The 18,163-nt window shown below is 42.7% G+C and overlaps 2 protein-coding genes across 2 annotated transcripts in view; both read right to left on the bottom strand.

Annotated features, from left to right (window-relative positions):
- The window catches only part of zpax1 (zona pellucida protein AX 1), a 28,810-nt gene extending 26,326 nt beyond the window's left edge, over window positions 1-2,484 (bottom strand). The window contains exons 1-5 of the mRNA XM_060916368.1: window positions 1,413-2,484; window positions 1,282-1,331; window positions 1,105-1,200; window positions 881-1,005; window positions 627-758 (exon numbers count right to left, since the gene is read on the bottom strand). Coding sequence (XP_060772351.1) covers window positions 627-758; window positions 881-1,005; window positions 1,105-1,200; window positions 1,282-1,331; window positions 1,413-1,438 — 429 coding nt within the window. The 5' untranslated portion in view covers window positions 1,439-2,484. The remainder of the gene's footprint in view (window positions 1-626; window positions 759-880; window positions 1,006-1,104; window positions 1,201-1,281; window positions 1,332-1,412) is intronic.
- Window positions 2,485-5,216: 2,732 nt separating this feature from the next.
- ttc32 (tetratricopeptide repeat domain 32) lies at window positions 5,217-16,872 on the bottom strand. Its single transcript, XM_060916370.1, has 3 exons — window positions 16,695-16,872; window positions 16,383-16,549; window positions 5,217-5,617 (listed from the first exon to the last, which is right to left on the bottom strand). Exons 1-3 carry the CDS (start codon window positions 16,823-16,825, stop codon window positions 5,490-5,492), a joined length of 426 nt encoding a protein of 141 aa, XP_060772353.1. The 5' UTR covers window positions 16,826-16,872; the 3' UTR covers window positions 5,217-5,489.
- Window positions 16,873-18,163: the final 1,291 nt, after the last annotated feature.

The following is an 18,163-nucleotide window of genomic DNA, read 5'->3' as shown; positions in this document are numbered from 1 at the left end:
CCAGAAATGGTGATGCAATGGCCAAATGGTTAGAGGAACAGCTTTGGGACCAGAAGGTCACTGGTTCGAGTCCCTGAACCAGCAGGATTGGCTGAAGTGCCCTTGAGCAAGGCACCTAACCCCCAACTGCTCCAGCAAGTGTGGTGGTGTACCTTGTATCTGATTAGCCAAAGAAAAACTGATTACAATAGTTCAGGCAAAAACCCAGTAACTTGAGTTCTTAGTGAATGGAGTTTCTGTTGCTCTGGTCACACCCAACTTTATACATAGTATTGCTAATCTCCTGAAGCAGTTTAACACCAACCCTCAGGCTCAGGAGAGCTAGCAGTCATTTCCAAGCCATCCTTACTCTCTGGATGAAGTCTTCCAAAAACAGGTACCGAACTTGGTTTGTTAAACTTAACTTAGTATTGCTGAAAATCAAACACCTTGTTCTCAATGGTTAACTTGACTTCAACATTTGTTTAGCGCATGAACGATTTCCCCATGCAGTTTTAACCCTTACAAAATGGAGTTTCTTGGGACTGTAACTAACATTCCTTAAGGGCTCCATGCATTTCTCTTCACCTGATTTTAAAAAGTGGCAGATATTTCCAGTCTAGTGAGCACTGCTGTAAGAAAGTTACCTCCATGAAGTTTCGTGCACAGAGAACCTCACGTGAAGCCCATCGATTGTATTCACAAGTCTTCTTCACCTCATGTACACCAGACATTTGGGTGGCATTAAGACGCAGGCTGATATCAAACACAGCATCACCCTGAGACCAACAAGGAACATGAAGCTACAATGAGCTCATAACATGAGCATTTGAGTTATGCTCAAGTTTCCATAACATTCCTATATGCTGCAATTTTTTTTTTGGGACTAAAACATCAGTACATGGTTACGAGTAAAGCAGCTTAGCAGTGATGTGTAGATTCTCGCATTTCCCCAGGGATCAGACTCGATACTGTAGCCACATTGAGCCGCCAGGGCCGGCGTTAAAGTCACAATTTGTGAACCATCTGAATTTATTTAAAAAAAAAAAAGGGAAAATAAGTTATGTAAATCAGTTTTTATATTAGTAGTGTCCAAGGCTTGAACTTAAAATTAAGAGTTCTTACTGATGGCTTCCACTTCAATCTGATGTCCAATAGACAGAGAGCTACTCAAGCTAATCTTTAGAACATTTCCAACACACTCCAAAGTCAAGTCAGGTCCTGCAAAGGACCAGGAAGATCAGTCAGTCACAACATCCTAATCAAAGGATAGTCTAAAAGACTACAAAAGACACTGCTTACGTTGACTCAAAGCCTTTTCTGCAACAGTAGTTGCCAAAAGCCAGAAGGCACTAATGGAAACAGACACTCAATTAGTAATCTTGCATTTACTTAATCTTTTCAGGAGAGAGGAAAAAAAAAAAAAACCTTACCAAAATTCAAAGAATAGTGCCATCATAATTATGAAAGGAAAGCCTTTTTTCAGTCAATGCTGCAATGTATTGAAGTCTAAAGACACGTTATGCTGAGGAAAACAAATACAGGCCTACACAGATCTTCTCATGACCTGCTGAAGATCAGAAACAGGTCTCCAAGTTTCCTTGTGTAGCCAGAGTTAATGGAAACCACCATGAACTCTAAAAGGAAAAACCCAAATCAAGCTCAAGAGCCCAAACTCAGTAACAGATGTGATGCTTAGTAGAGCCTCTCCAGCTAAACAATATAACCACTCCTACACAGGTGACACTGATGCTCATTAGGACTGATTAAGATGCAAACTTAAGTACCGAGCAACCATGTTGGTCAAGAGGAGGAAAAAAAAAAAAAACCCCTAATCATTTCAAACCAAGATGCTATTTCAAATTCCCAAAAGTATTCTTGAATGCAAATAGTAACTGCTCTCTTTTCCTTTAAAATACAGACACCTTTATGATATATTTCACATACAGAAAACAGTAATCATTAATGGAAGCCTTTAATTGGACCTGATTAATCGGAAATTGAATTGGTTGGTGCTTTCACATGGCCTCCTGGTCAGGGTTGCTGTGGATTGGGATCTTATCCCAGGAATACTGGATGTTCACAGGCCATCACAGGCTACCAAGTGCACACGTTCACACCTCTCAACCAGTTCATCATAACCAGCATGGGTTTGGACAGTGGAATGAAACCAGAGAACCCTGAGGAAACCCACCAGGAAATGAAACTCCACGCAGACAGGATCCCAAGCTCAGGCTCAATCTGGAAACCAAGGAGCTGCGATGCTTCATATTCCTTTTATATTCATATTTTTCAGATACAATAAGAAACAATGACGTACACCATTTTGACTCTTTTAATAGGTATTGGCACCTTTCAAGCCATAATTCATAGCTCTAACCCTCCGAGCCACCGGGAAGAATGCAGGAAAACAAGTCAGGGAGTTGGCGGCACGGTGGTGTAGTGGTTAGCGCTGTCGCCTCACAGCAAGAAGGTCCTGGGTTCGAGCCCCGGGGCCGGCGAGGGCCTTTCTGTGTGGAGTTTGCATGTTCTCCCCGTGTCCGCGTGGGTTTCCTCCGGGTGCTCCGGTTTCCCCCACAGTCCAAAGACATGCAGGTTAGGTTAACTGGTGACTCTAAATTGACCGTAGGTGTGAATGTGAGTGTGAATGGTTGTCTGCGTCTATGTGTCAGCCCTGTGATGACCTGGCGACTTGTCCAGGGTGTACCCCGCCTTTCGCCCGTAGTCAGCTGGGATAGGCTCCAGCTTGCCTGCAACCCTGTAGAAGGATAAAGCGGCTAGAGATAATGAGATGAGATGAGAAGTCAGGGAGTTCTGTATAAACAGCCCTGATGACGTAGTGATTTAAATTTTGTACTCAAACAAAATAAAATTAAGACATTTCTTCTCTGAAAAAAAAATCTCAGAATTTCGGATGAATTCCACTAAGTACCGGGATGTTTTACGCCAAACATGAGCTGCTTTCTAGCTGGTTATGATTTGATGGAGATGGAGCTTCCAGCAGGATAATGGTGTAAACATAGCAGACAAAAGAAGTGTTGTGTATAAGGTAGAGCTCATGCAGTCTGCATGGCTGAACTTATCGAAAACCTGTGGCGAGAGTTAAAACTGCACAAAACTAAACGAGCTTGAAATAAATCCAGTACCCTCTAGAAGTGTCTCTAATCTTGTTAGACGACAAAGAGAGTACACTGAAGAAGGGAAAAAAAAACCCACTATAGTGTCCTCACAGGTTCAAGCTAAAATATCAGCATGTTATTTATTGATAGCCATACATGTCAACCTATACGGAATGTCTGTATTTTATACGGATTTGATTCAATAAACGTAGTATACGGGCGTATAAATAAAGTTATACGGATTCTTTAAAAAAAACTTCAATATTTATTTAGAGCTATAATCAATTCCCACGATAATAAAAGCGGGCATAACATTTACAAACGTACTGTACACCACAGACAGCCAGTAAAGAGTCTTATGAAATCGCGCGTTATCTTGTGGTAGCGAGACTTCGTTCCACTTTTGATCATGCGCACACCGCATTGCGAGAATCCCGCCAACCGGGAAGTCATAGACATATAAACATAGACTATGTTCAGACTGCACCCTGAAACGACCCATATCCGATTTGTTATTGACAATCTGAATGACACAGATCCGATTTTTTTCACATGCGACCCAGGCCGCTTGGATATGTGGTCCTAATACCGATGCATATCCGTTATTTTCACATGCGACTGCAGTCTGACCGGACAGGTCGCATTCATGCGACCTACACGTCATCAACAAGAGACAAACGTCACTATTCTGCGTTGGCTAATCCCGCCTCTTTGGTGGAAAACAACAACATTTGTACAGTTTTCAGAATTTAAATAGACTTTTATAGAATTGATCAAGCTAATGGTGGATTTAGTAGGGACCTGGATGTTAAATCATCCTGTATTACAAGATAAGATTGTTCTGGAAATTTCCAGTAATTTGACACCTTCGGTCTCATTAGTCTGCTGCCCACATTAATCAGATTATTGTGCGAGTTCCGCCGCCGCCACAAAAACCACATCGCCAGGTCTCGCCTCATCTCCATGCTTTACTTGCAAACTTGAAGAGTGCGCTTTTTTTTTGTTTACGTATTACGTAGATGTGCTTATTACGTGTCAATTTGCGCATGCGGGACACTTTTGGGTCGTTTTCCGTTCATATTGGAGATCGCATACAAGTCTCATATAATTGGTAATGTGAACGGCCTAACAAAAAAATCGGATTTCACAACAAATCGGATACGGGTTGTTTCAGGTTGCAGTCTGAACGTAGTGATAGACGCCGCATTCTGCGTAGAATCATATGTCATCCTCGCCGCCATATTGGATGTGGCAAAGTGGAGATTCTTCAACCGTCTCTGGTATAGCGTCTAGACGGTAGCCGAGAATAAAGATGCCTCATTCATGTGCTGCGTTTATCTGTACCAACAGGTTTACCGTCCAAACGAGATCACATGGGATTACCTTTCACAGGTGAGACTGGAAAAATACTTTTCATTGTATTTGGTCATTATAACGTAATTTTACGAACAGATTTTCCTGACTTTGTGGCCAATATGAAGTCTCGCGCATAATAGCCGCTCGGTGAAACCTGTCTCCAAACAACGAAGTATTTCCTTCGTAACTACGCTGATAACACTTTGTGTTTTTGTCAAACATTGGAGCTTTGTATTCATTCTAAAGGTTTATTGTTATTAATATTGAATAAAAAGTAACTGGGATATATCATTGTTAATTATGATTCAAATTTTAGGTAAATTATTTTAATTTGCATCTTATACGGATTTTATAAGGGAAATATGGATTTTGGAGGTTGGTTATACAGGTTTGATTGACATGTATATGATAGCTTAAGTAAATTTTCACAAAGTGTGCCAATAATTATGGACTAACCTGTACTATATAAATACAGGATGAAATATATTTATTTTGCAGGGGCTTAAACACCAGAAATCCAGCATGTCCATTTTCTGTTGGTCAATTACTTAGGGTCAACATTTTGAGAGGAAGGGAAAAAAAAAAAAAATTCTTATCAACAGAGTTGTTCATGATTAATGAAATTATTCTGAACAAATCTGTAAGTAAAGTGCAACTCCAGGAACTCTCTAAATATGGAGACATTGGGGGGGACCCTACTTTTTTTTTTTTTTAAATAAACCACACAGACTCCGAGCTGAAAAAGTAGATTATCTCATCTCATTATCTCTAGCCGCTTTATTTTCTCTTATAATTTACAATATATTTCATATCGTACATTTTATTTGAGGAAATAAGATGAGCTCAGCGATTTTTATAAAACTAAACCTTTTACAAATTTACATCCAGATCCAGAAATTACAAAAAGCAGGAAATTAAAAAAAAAAAAAAAAATCCTACTTTGAAGCAAATACAAGCAATTCACAACACGCTTAATAATCAATCAGTTAGGAATTAAATTAAATCAGTCATAAATGTGGCGATGAAAATCCATCATCAATATCCTCTGCTTATTTTTTCTTCATGGTCGAGAATCGTCCGACGCAAACACAGTCTGGCATCTTCAAAGCCGGGGCTGATTTCCAGCACTTTCTTAAAATCGCTCTCGGCATCTTGAAAGAAACCTGCAAGAAAGAGAAATATAAGGAATAAAAACACAACAGGGCACGCTGTTAGAGGAAACTAATCCAGGACAAGGTGGTCTGATGTAAAGATGATTTACTGCCATCACCCTCAAGTCGGGCGTGTTTTCTAATAACAGAACCTCCTGAAGTGTTTGATTCCTCTTATACTGTAGGAACTTGCCAAAGAAAGAGTTTTAAAAAGTTGTCAAAGAACACATACTTCTATCTGTTTAATTTCATGGAACGTCCACAAGAAATTTCAGTTTTTGTGGTTCCATCACCAGTCTCTCCTTTTCCTACCTTTTCGAGTTCATACTGTATCTTGAAATAAATCTGCATTAAAAGTAAAGAGACACAAAACCAACAGCTCGTCATGTTCCTGGAAATAAACATCCAACGTAAAATGATGAATGATTGCACACAGTTTTCTTCATGAAATAACACCACCACGCTTGTTTATCCGTTTATTATTAGCCTGAGATTATGTACACTGTCCATCATACGAGTCGCTGTAAAAATAATCCCACCCCCGTTCCTTCAAAGCCACTCATCCAGAGCACATGAACGCGCACTGCCTGACTACTGCTGGAGGATGAGTGCACATCAGAGAGAGGCCATTAGGGGGAGCAGTTTAGCACATCGTTGTCATATCCAACTACCTCATGTCTCATTGACGTAAGAAAACACCTGACGTTATCATAAAGAATGAATGTAAACAACAAACATGGCTATGGTTGATCATCACAGCTTTCGCAATATGTCTAGGATTCACCGTAGAACTGATAGAGTTTTAATCGATTAATACGATCAGTTAAACAATTAAAGAGTTTGCAGTGTGGTAAACTCACAGAACGTAGAGAGGGTAAAAGAAATATATGAAACAGGGCGTAATGTTACAACCTTTCAACTCCTGGGGTGTATTGACACGTGCAACCAATACAGGCGCCTCCTACAGGCTATAGCTATATTTGCAGTCTGAGCGAAATGAAACGAGCCAAAATTAGTAGCTTGGGACCATTTCGACCGAAAGGACGATGAGGTCATATGCAAGCTATGTTGAAATATAGCAGTGGTCCAACCGCAATGCAGTACCACTTGCGAAGTAAACATCCATAAGCATTGTGTGATGGACGACAACAAACTTTGCCCTCCATGTGAACCGGGAGATGATGTGATTCCCAGCGGTCTGACGAGATAACTCGGAGGATTTGTTTAATGGTGGAGAAGGACATTGTCCATTTGTGTGGTCTGTGGAGAAGGTTTTCAGGAACACCTGAGTGGGTATTCTCCGCTGCGGTTCTCACAGTAAACAGACTGCACACAAGATTAACGCTACAGCATGTCGACATGTCGCCATTTCTGAATGAAAGTCAGCAAACAAGTTGTCCGGGTTGAATGACAACTTTCCGTTTTGTTAAAACGTTGGCCGTTGATCATCAAGTTACACATACCTGATAGTGGAGCTGGTTTTCGTTACAGCACTCTCTGTGCTTATACAACCCCTGGCAAAAAGTATGGAATCACCAGTCTTGAATGAGCACTCATTCACACGTTTTATTCTGTAGAACAAACTCAGATCACAAACATGATACAATAATAGTCATTCCAAAAGTGCACCTTCTTGGCCTTCAGAAACACTAAAAGAAATGAAGAAAAAGCATTGTGGAAGTCAGTAAATGTTACTTTTATAGACCAAGCACAGGGAAAAAATATGGAATCACTCAATTCTGAGGAAAAAAATATGGAATCATGAAAAACAGACAAACAAAAGAACATTCAAAACATCACTAGTACTTAGGTAGGGTTTAAATTAGACCGTATCAGCGGATCATCAGATTAACGTTTTTAAAACGATTAGTGTGCACACAGCAACACCAATACACGATTCGCGTCCACACAGCAACACCAATACACGGATACGCTCGGCTCCGCAGGCATCCTGCGCTCCAAATCACTCCGCCCTGAACAGCGAGTGCCCTCTGGAGGGTGCGCACTCCGGCCCTGCGCAGCTCACAGAGCGCGCGAGTGAAGCGCACGAGCAGTGATTCGGGACTGAGCCGCTGTGTGATCTCAGTGCATGTCGGGCATGCGCGTCACTTACCACTTGCAAGTGGAAGGATGGCAAGCCTAAAGACAATCATAACTACACAATGGGCAGTATTTGCATCAGTATTTGCAGTATTTTCATACTTTTATACTCTTTAATGAAAGGTGATACAAGGCGGAAGTCCGCGCCGTTTTTCAGCAGTCGCGTCACATGACCAACGCCAGCGAATCAGGAAGGTGGATGTCACAGTGACGTTGTCCAATGACGACGCCAGCTAGAGCTCAGCACAGCGTATCCGCGTATTCTCAAATGTTTACACAGCACCGGACCAGACACGATCTGGATTGAATACGTGGACCCTGGCGGATTCCCGTTTCCCGGCGTTTTAATGTAAACGGACAGTGCATCCGCGAAGAAAACGAGACAGATACGGTCTAATGTAAACTTGGCCTTAGTTGCACCACCTCTGGCTTTTATAACGGCTTGCAGTCTCTTAGGCATGGACTTGAGTGACGAACAGTATTCTTCATCAATCTGGTGCCAACTCTCTTTGATTGCAGTTGCCAGATCAGCTTTGCAGGCCGGAGCCTTGTCGTGGACCATTTTTTTCAATTTCCACCACAAGTTTTCTATTGGGTTGAGATCTGGACTATTTGCAGGCCATGACATTGACTGGATGTGTCTTTCACCAAGGAATGCTTTCACAGTTTTTGCTCTATGGCACGATGCACTGTCATCTTGGAAAATTATTTCATCATCCCCAAACATCTTTTCAATTGAAGGGATAAGAAAACTGTCCAAAATGTCAATGTAAACCTGTGCATTTATTGAAGAAGTAACCACAGCCATCTCCCCAGTGCCTTTGCCTGACATGCAGCCCCAGATCATCAAGGATTGTGGAAATTTGGATGTTTTTTTTATTAGGCAGTCCTCTTCATAAATCTCACTGGAACGGCACCAAACAAAAGTTCCAGCATCATCAACCTTGTCCAATGCAGATTCGTGATTCATCACTGAAGATAACTTTCATCCACAGTCCATGATTGCTTCTCCTTAGCCCATTGTAGTCTTGTTCTTTTCTGTTTAGGTGTCAATGATGGTTTTCTTTTAGCTTTCCTAGATGAAAATCCCATTTCCTTTAGGCGATTTCTCACGGTTCGGTCACATACTTGTACATTGACTCCAGCTTCCTCCCATTTATGCTTCATTTGTTTTGTTGTACTTTTTCGGTTTTCAAGACATATGGCCTTAAGTTTTTTGTCTTGACGCTCTGATGTCTTCCTTGGTCTACCAGTACGCTTGGCTTTAAAAACCTTCCCATGCTGTTTGTACTTGGTCCATATCTTAGATACAGCTGAGTGTGAACAGTCCACATCTTTGGCAACCATGCGTGAAGAGTTACCTTCTTTAAGAAGTTTGACAATCCTCTCTTTTGTTTCAAGAGACATCTCTCTCTTGTTGGAGCCATGATTCTTGCCAATCCATTTGGTCCAGCAGCCCTCCAAGGTGTGATAACTGCGCTGTTTCTAACTGCAGACTAACGAGCAGATCTAATCTGAGGCAGGAGTCAGTTTAGGGAAAGGAAATTGACTGGGTGAGTCCTTATTTTCTACCTGAAAATTGAGTGATTTCCATATTTTTTTCCTCAGAATTGAGTGATTCCATATTTTTTTTCCCTGTGCTTGATCTATAAAAGTAACATTTGCTGACTATCACAATGTATTTTCTTCGTTTATTTTAGTGTTTCTGAAGGCCAAGAAGTTGCACTTTGGAATGACTTTATTACTGTATCATGTTTGTGATCTCAGTTTGTTCTACAGAATAAAACGTCTGAATGAGTGCTCATCCAAGACTGGCGATTCCATACTTTTTGCCAGGGGTTGTATGTTAGAAAGTACGCCCACTTGCTGTTCATTTTAATAGCCCTGAGTTTTACAATATTTTCCTACATGGGAAATGTAGGCTGCCGGACTTGCCGGTTAAATGCACTTGGCGCTGGAGGATTAAATGTTCGTTTCATTTTGTTAAATAATTTTGTTCATTGCAAAGTCTAGCAACGTCTTGCAAATTATTTACATCAGTTATGAACAGTGTTGTAGTCGAGTCACTAAACTGCGAGTCCGAGTCCAGTCTTGAGTCCCCAGTGTTCAAGTCATAAAAAAAAAATTCGAGTCGAGTCCGAGAACAAGACTCCAACCGCACCATTTGACGGTAGCTGTTTGCTTCAGCGCCATTAACATCAGTTTGTTCCTGAACAGGTGAATGCGCTTCTCTTTATCAGGGAGTGTGAAGTATTCTGTCAGAGATGGTTGGGAGACGGATGCAAGTGCAGAGGGTGCGTTTATTAATACAAGTGAAGACGGTAAACAATCCAGAATGGCAGGTAAAATTGTAAAAACAGTGAAACACGCGACAGGTCGAACGAGGCACAAACAGGCTATCGTAGACGAGACAGAATCAAAGACGAGAAACAGGAAATCAGGGATCAGGAAACCGAACAAGGAAATAAGGCTGGGTAATGCATCAGCAACGCAACTCAATACTTCACAAAGTGTGTTTTCACAGCTTTTATACTGATGCACTGATTGCGCCTTAATTCTGTGCAGGTGCGAGTCGTTTACGGCGTGTGCGCGCTGTCTGGAGCAACACTCTTGCATGAAATTGGTACAAAATTAATGCAGATATAAATATCTTACACCAAATTATTATGGCAGGTTACCAAAAAAAAAAAAAAGTCAAGTCCTCATCTCCAATTTACAAGTCCGAATGCAGTTAATGTATGAGTCCTTAAAATTAGGGCACGAGTCGGACTCGAGTACTACAAGCCTGGTTATGAATTGTTTCCACTTTTTTTTTTGGGGGGGGGGCACACACGATGACAAAGCACTTCTAAAGCGTTTTTTGTACTGGTGTCAGTCACTCATCCATTCTAAACCGGCCTGCATCTTCTTATTGGTTAATCATTGATTAAGGCATGTCGACTGTCAGTGACAGAAAAAATCTGAAATGGACATCCCTAGTCTACAGTACATCTGCCTATCCTTGTAGAAGCCTTCGGTCATTGTCAAAATACAACAATAAATCTTCTAAATAATGACCTACTCTGCCTTTAAGGCCCACTTTACACGGGGACGGTCTGAAACAAAAACGCAAAAGTCCGTTTTCGTTCTCACTTTTTTCCGCGTCTACACGACCGTTTTCAAGGAGGAAATCTGCGTCTATACGGTGACGCATAAATGTGTGGAATTCAATTGGATGTGCATGCCAGGCAGCTAGGTGGTGCTGTGAAAGACCTCCGCTATGTCTGCACGCATGCGCAACGTCTTCCGTCTTGTCTGATCTGCACCGCGAAAACTTTGACTACTCTGGCTATGGTAAGTAAGAAAGTAAGTAAAAAAGTAAGAGCATGCTATACCCGCCTCTGTTCATTAACGGTATATGTGCAGATTCGGTATAGATGTTCGAAGGACTCCTGGACGTTTATTAAAGCTGCCAGAGCAGCTTGAAGGTCCGTTGGATCGATGTAATCAGACATGCTCTTACTTTTTTACTTACTTTCTTACTTCCCGGGCTGGCATGTACAGTATATGACATATGTATGACGTAAACGCGTACCCGACGTGAGCAGATCCGAGCAGAGTTTCGCGTATTGGGTAGTTTAGACGGATATGCAACAGGGGCTGTTTTTAACTTATCCACTCTGGAAGGCGTTTTCAATTTTTTCCGTTTTTCAGCCTCGGAAACGCCGTCCCCGTGTAGACGAAAGGCACTTCCGATAAAATATTTAGTCGTTTTTACCCGACAGCGTCCTCGTGTAAACGGGCCCTAAAATAGTATATTGGTCGTTTCAGATTTTGGGCCTGAGGCTCATCTGACCATAGTATCAGAATGTAAATGTCTTTATGCTTCGTTCCAAAAATCTTCTCTAAACACGTTTCTGAAACGTCACTCAATGCTGTTACACTTGAACACATTAACTCAAAACCTTCTTTAAAAAAAAAAAGCAGCAAAAAATTGACTAGCTGTAACCCAAACAGCTCCATGATGAGCATGTAGAGCACGCGCACACACAATACGTTGAGAAAAAATTTCACAAGACTGTTCTTTGCACACACTTGCTGACATGAGACAAGAATTGTGACCGTGATGTATCAGTTTACAGATTTAATCAAATCATATGGTACCGACTGTACACACTTAGCTCATTAATCATACACATTGCGTAATCCGTTTACATCCCTCTCTCTCTGTCCTGGCTGTAATGTAAATGACAGGTTTATATTTATATTAATGCCCTCTGTCACAGTTTCTATATTAACAGCTCGTACACTGGGACTCGTACATGAGACTCTCCATATAACATAAAGCTAATTAAAAAAAAAAAAAAAAACATGCAATAGTTTATACAGTGAAGTTTTCTGTTTGGAGATGTTTATGTAACATTTATAGGAGTCTTTAGTGTGTTCAGGACAGAGGACTTTGTGCTTTCTGGTTTCATAATAAGAAGTCTTAGTTAACTTCATGCAAGAGGGGGAAAAAAAAACAAACCACAGGCTTCGAGGGAACGACCTGTTTCACCATTCTGTGTCAGGCCACATCCCACCATCCCAACCTGAATCATCTCATTATCTCTAGCCGCTTTATCCTGTTCTACAGGGTCGCAGGCGAGCTGGAGCCTATCCCAGCTGACTACGGGCGAAAGGCGGGGTACACCCTGGACAAGTCGCCAGGTCATCACAGGGCTGACACAGACAACCATTCACACTCACGGTCAATTTAGGGTCACCAGTTAACCTAACCTGCATGTCTTTGAACTGTGGGGGAAACCGGAGCACCCGGAGGAAACCCACGCGGACACGGGGAGAACATGCAAACTCCGCACAGAAAGGCCCTCGCCGGCCACGGGGCTCGAACCCGGACCTTCTTGCTGTGAGGCGACAGCACTAACCACTACACCACCGTGCCACCCCTCAACCTGAATCAGTTTCCTAATATTATCTTTTATTAATTATTCACCCCCTGCCTTATTTTCCTCTCCAGGTTGGTCACATCCACCAGCCAGCTCTCGCATATCACAGGACAGCGACTGCATCATTTCATGAATCACAGACTCTGAGGACCATGACCACGACTGGCTGGTGTTGTTCGGATTGACATCCTTCACACCCAGAGATCCCAAACAAACAATTTTACCATCTTGACTCCATCCACAAAATACTGTAGCATCAGCATGACTCAAACCCACGCTCTCCCAACGTTAGAGCCAACACTTTTCTGTTGCACCGCTCACAAGCCCATCAAATACATTGCTTTTATTCTGCTACAACTTATTCTATATGTTTTCAGAAAAACTTCCAACTTGATATCCAAACGTCAAATTTGAGACGAATTAACAGATATGCAAATTCATCCGAGAGGTCATCTGGTGACTTCAAGAGCATCTACTTTCCTCTGAAACGAGTTGGCAAAACTGGACATGCCTTCAATGCCAGCAGTCAGTCATCGCATGCCCAAGCGTCGGTGTACCCTGATAAATTAAAAATAAATTAGAACGGCACTTGTTAGAGTACATACCTTCGCCAAGCCACATATTTGAATTTGCATCAAAAACTAATCAATTGTTCCTTGACCCATGGCTCACCTTCCCTCCAAATTGCATCAAAATCTGTTCACTACTTTTTGAGTTACGTTGGGAACAGATAAACAAACAAAGACGAAAACAACCTCCTCTAACAAAACTGGTGGAAGCAAGAATGACGAGATCAGACTACATGAATTCAGCCTGATTTTGACACGATCATGTCATGGTGGACAAATTTCCAGCGTCAGGCCTGAATATGAACGTCAGGAACAAAGAACAGGCCTTGTTGTGTGACGTAATTGAAGAAGAACAGCGATATAGCAATGACACCTTGATGAAAAGTCTAGCATGGCAGAAGTTTTTTTTGTATTTTCTCACCAAGTTTGACAAATCTGACGTGGTCCTGGATGGTCCTGTAGCCATGACTGACAATTTCTTGTCCCTCTTCTCCAACAACATGAATAAATGATTGGCTTAAAAAAAAAAAAAAAAAGCCTCGTTATGTTGTCAAGTCCAACTAAATCGAGTCCAGACCGAGACCAGGGTGCGTCGAGTCCAGACCGAGACCAGGGTGCGTCGAGTCCAGACCGAGACCAGGGTGCGTCGAGTCCAGACCGAGACCAGGGTGCGTCGAGTCCAGACCGAGACCAGGGTGCGTCGAGTCCAGACCGAGACCAGGGTGCGTCGAGTCCAGACCGAGACCAGGGTGCGTCGAGTCCAGACCGAGACCAGGGTGCGTCGAGTCCAGACCGAGACCAGGGTGCGTCGAGTCCAGACCGAGACCAGGGTGCGTCGAGTCCAGACCGAGACCAGGGTGCGTCGAGTCCAGACCGAGACCAGGGTGCGTCGAGTCCAGACCGAGACCAGGGTGCGTCGAGTCCAGACCGAGACCAGGGTGCGTCGAGTCCAGACCGAGACTTTGAGGGGTTAAGACTAAGTCAAGACCAAGACCAGAGTACATTGAGACTAAGACAAGACCAAGATCAGACCAGTAGGTGTGAAGGGACTGGGGGGGAGGGGTGATAGCCATTAACAAGAAGAAATTTTAAAATTAGCAAATGAGTCATATTATTGGTTGCATTTGAAGCAGAAAATTTTACATCTAATTTCTACATCTAGTACCGATGTTAACAAATAAAACCAGACAATGCATCGACAATTTAGTGAAATCCCCACACTTGTGGTCTTGAAATAAAAATCATGAGTCCTCCATGTCGGTGACCGAGACAAGACCAAGTAATAAACGTGGTTGATCCCAAAACGAGACCTTCAAAAAGTGGTCTCAAGACCAAGACCGGTCTCAAGTAATACAGCACTACTTGTTAGTCTCCCAACCAAGACATGGCAATAATTTATAGCACTACGATCACCTGATCAGACACGGTGACCTTGACTTTCACCATGAAAGACAAAAATACTGTGCAGTCTGATCCCGGCATAAGACAACTTTACTGTCGTTGAAGTTTGGACACTGAAATTCCATGCTTAGTGAAGCACTACGTGATGAAGAAACCTACAGAACAGTCTATATACTAGTGCATCTCAAAAAATTAGAATATTGTGAAAAAGTTCAATATTTTCCATCAGTTATTTAAGAAAGTGAAAATGTTATATATTATAGACTCATTACACAAACTAAAATGTTTCAAGCATTTTTCTATTTTAATCAGTATGGCATACAGTACAAAAACATAAAAAAAAAACGTCTCAAAATATTAGAATATTTCATTTCGAGTTTGAGTAAAACAGTATGAACACAGTGTATCTCTCGGTCTAGTTCAGTACACACAACCACGGGGAAGACTGCTGACTTGACTGTTGTCCAGAAGATGATCACTGATGCCCTCCACAAGGAGGGTAAGCCACAAAAGGTCATTGCTGAAAAGGGTGGCTGGAAAAGGTGCACAAGCAACAGGGATGGCCGCAGTCTTGTCAAGAAAAGTTGATTCAAGAACTTGGGAGAGCTTCACAAGGAGTGGACTGAGGCTGGTGTCAGTGTATCAAGACCCATCATGAACAGACATCTTCAAGAAAGTGGATACAACTTTCGCGTTCCTAATATCAAGCTACTCCTGAGCCAGAGACAATGTCAGAAGTGTCTTATCTGGGCTAAGGAGAGAAAGAAATGGACTGCTGCTCAGTGGTCCAAAGTCCTCTTTTCAGATGAAAGTACATTTTGCATTTAATTTGGAAGTCATGGTTCTAGAGTCTGGAGGAAGAGTGGAGAGGCACAGAATCCAAGGTGTTTGAAGCCCAGTGTGAAGTTTCCACAGTCTGTGATGATTTGGGGTGCCATGTCATCTGCTGGTGTTGGTCCACTGTATTTTATCAAGTCCAAAGTCAACACAGCCATCTACCAGGAGATTTTAGAGCACTTCATGCATATCTGCTGACGAGCTTTTTGGAGATGCTGATTTCCTTTTCCAGCAGGATTTGGCACCTACCCACAGTGCCAAAACTACTACCAAATGGTTTGCTGACCATGATATTACTGTGTTTGATTGGCCAGCCAACTTGCCTGACCTGAACCCCATAGAGAATCTATGGGGTATTGTCAAGAGGAAGATGAGAAACACCCAACCCAAAAATACAGATACGCTGAAGGCCACTATCAAAGCAACCTGGGCTTCAATAACACCTCAGCAGTGCCACAGACTGATCACCTCCATGCCACACCGCATCGATACAGTAATTCATGGTAAAGGAGCCCCAACCAAGTATTGAGTGTATAAATGAATATACTTTTCAGAAGTTGGACATTTCTGTATTGTAAATCCTTTTTTTTAATTGATCTTAGGGAATATTCTAATAATTTGAGATACTGGATTTCTGATTTTCATGAGCTATAAGCCATAATCATCAAAATTAAAACAAAAAAGGCTTTAAAATATTTGACTTTACATGTCATGAATATAGAATATATGAAAGTTTACCTTTTTGAATTAAATTATGAAAAAAGGAGCTTTTTCATGGTATTCTAATTTTTTGAGATGCACTAGTATAATCCATGATATCGGACATACACAATGACACAAACAACAAAAATAGGAAAATTCCAGATTAAGAGTTCACAGAGAAATGGGAAAAACAATGGGGTAAAGAGAATCTACAGGTGTGAGAGATACCGGGCTACCTACCCAGTCGATACCGCACCAGTCCTCGGTTGTAATAAGGCACTTCAAACTGCCTGCTGGCTTTAATAGCGGCGCTGTAATCATCCATGGCGTCATAAAAATCGACCCGGAAGTACTTCACCTGTCCGCGGTTATTGTAGGCTGTGGCCAAGTCTTTAGCGTTGTATTGTCTGTAATGTCAATAAAAACAGGATATAAACAGTAAATAAGGTAAACAGGGCAGATTTCACTAAACACACACACACAGGTTAGCATTATTAACCTGTTCCATTCTTCTAACACACTTATTTGTAAAGTTAACCATTAATTAATCACCCAGATGCCATGCAGAGCTTGATGAACTCTGTGTATAAATCCTCAGCGCGTTTAAAATGTTTGCTATTAAACTCTTTATGAGCTTCATTCAGGACAGTTTGTCTGTCCAACACCTCTCTCTGTTCCCCCATAGCCTCTCAGCTGGCAGCAATAACAAACAACCGCTGTTTTCTTCTCGTGTGCACTTCCGGGTTGTAGCTCAGTAGACTTATTATCGCCACCTAGTGGACCAGAGGATGAGGCGCATGACATGTGAAATACTGTATCATAGACCAGACATCGAAAACAACCTCCTCCTTCTACCATTACTACATAACCTTTCATCACCTCATCTCATCTCATTATCTGTAGCCGCTTTATCCTGTTCTACAGGGTCGCAGGCAAGCTGGAGCCTATCCCAGCTGACTACGGGTGAAAGGCGGGGTACACCCTGGACAAGTCACCAGGTCATCACAGGGCTGACACATAGACACAGACAACCATTCACACTCACATTCACACCTACGGTCAATTTAGAGTCACCAGTTAACCTAACCTGCATGTCTTTGGACTGTGGGGGAAACCGGAGCACCCGGAGGAAACCCACACGGACACGGGGAGAACATGCAAACTCCGCACAGAAAAGCCCTCGCTGGCCACGCTGCTCGAACTCGAACCTTCTTGCTGTGAGGCGACAGCGCTAACCACTACACCACCATGCCGCTACCTTTCATCACCTTTAAGTTAATTCAGAGTAAAAGTTATTTTCTCATCTCTCTCTAATCTCATTATCTCTAGCCGCTTTATCCTGTTCTACAGGGTCGCAGGCAAGCTGGAGCCTATCCCAGCTGACTACGGGCGAAAGGCGGGGTACACCCTGGACAAGTCACCAGGTCATCACAGGGCTGACACATAGACACAGACAACCATTCACACTCACATTCACACCTACGCTCAATTTAGAGTCACCAGTTAACCTAACCTGCATGTCTTTGGACTGTGGGGGAAACCGGAGCACCCGGAGGAAACCCACACGGACACGGGGAGAACATGCAAACTCCGCACAGAAAGGCCCTCGCCGGCCATGGGGCTCGAACCCGGACCTTCTTGCTGTGAGGCGACAGCGCTAACCACTACACCACCATGCCGCCACCTTTCATCACCTTTTAGTTAATTCAGAGTAAAAGTTCTCATTTCATCTCATTATCTCTAGCCGCTCCATCCTTCTACAGGGTCGGAGGCAAGCTGGAGCCTATCCCAGCTGACCACGGGCGAAAGGCAGGGTACACCCTGGACAAGTCGCCAGGTCATCACAGGGCCGACACATAGACACAGACAACCATTCACACTCACACCCACGGTCAATTTAGAGTCACCAGTTAACCTAACCTGCATGTCTTTGGACTGTGGGGGAAACCGGAGCACCCGGAGGAAACCCACGCGGACACGGGGAGAACATGCAAACTCCACACAGAAAGACCCTCGCCGGC

Source organism: Neoarius graeffei, chromosome 3 (assembly GCF_027579695.1).
Source record: "Neoarius graeffei isolate fNeoGra1 chromosome 3, fNeoGra1.pri, whole genome shotgun sequence".
In the NCBI taxonomy this organism is placed as follows: Eukaryota; Metazoa; Chordata; class Actinopteri; order Siluriformes; family Ariidae; genus Neoarius; species Neoarius graeffei.
The sequence above is the reverse complement of the archived record's forward strand: the minus strand, read 5'-3'. Positions and strand labels throughout refer to the sequence as shown.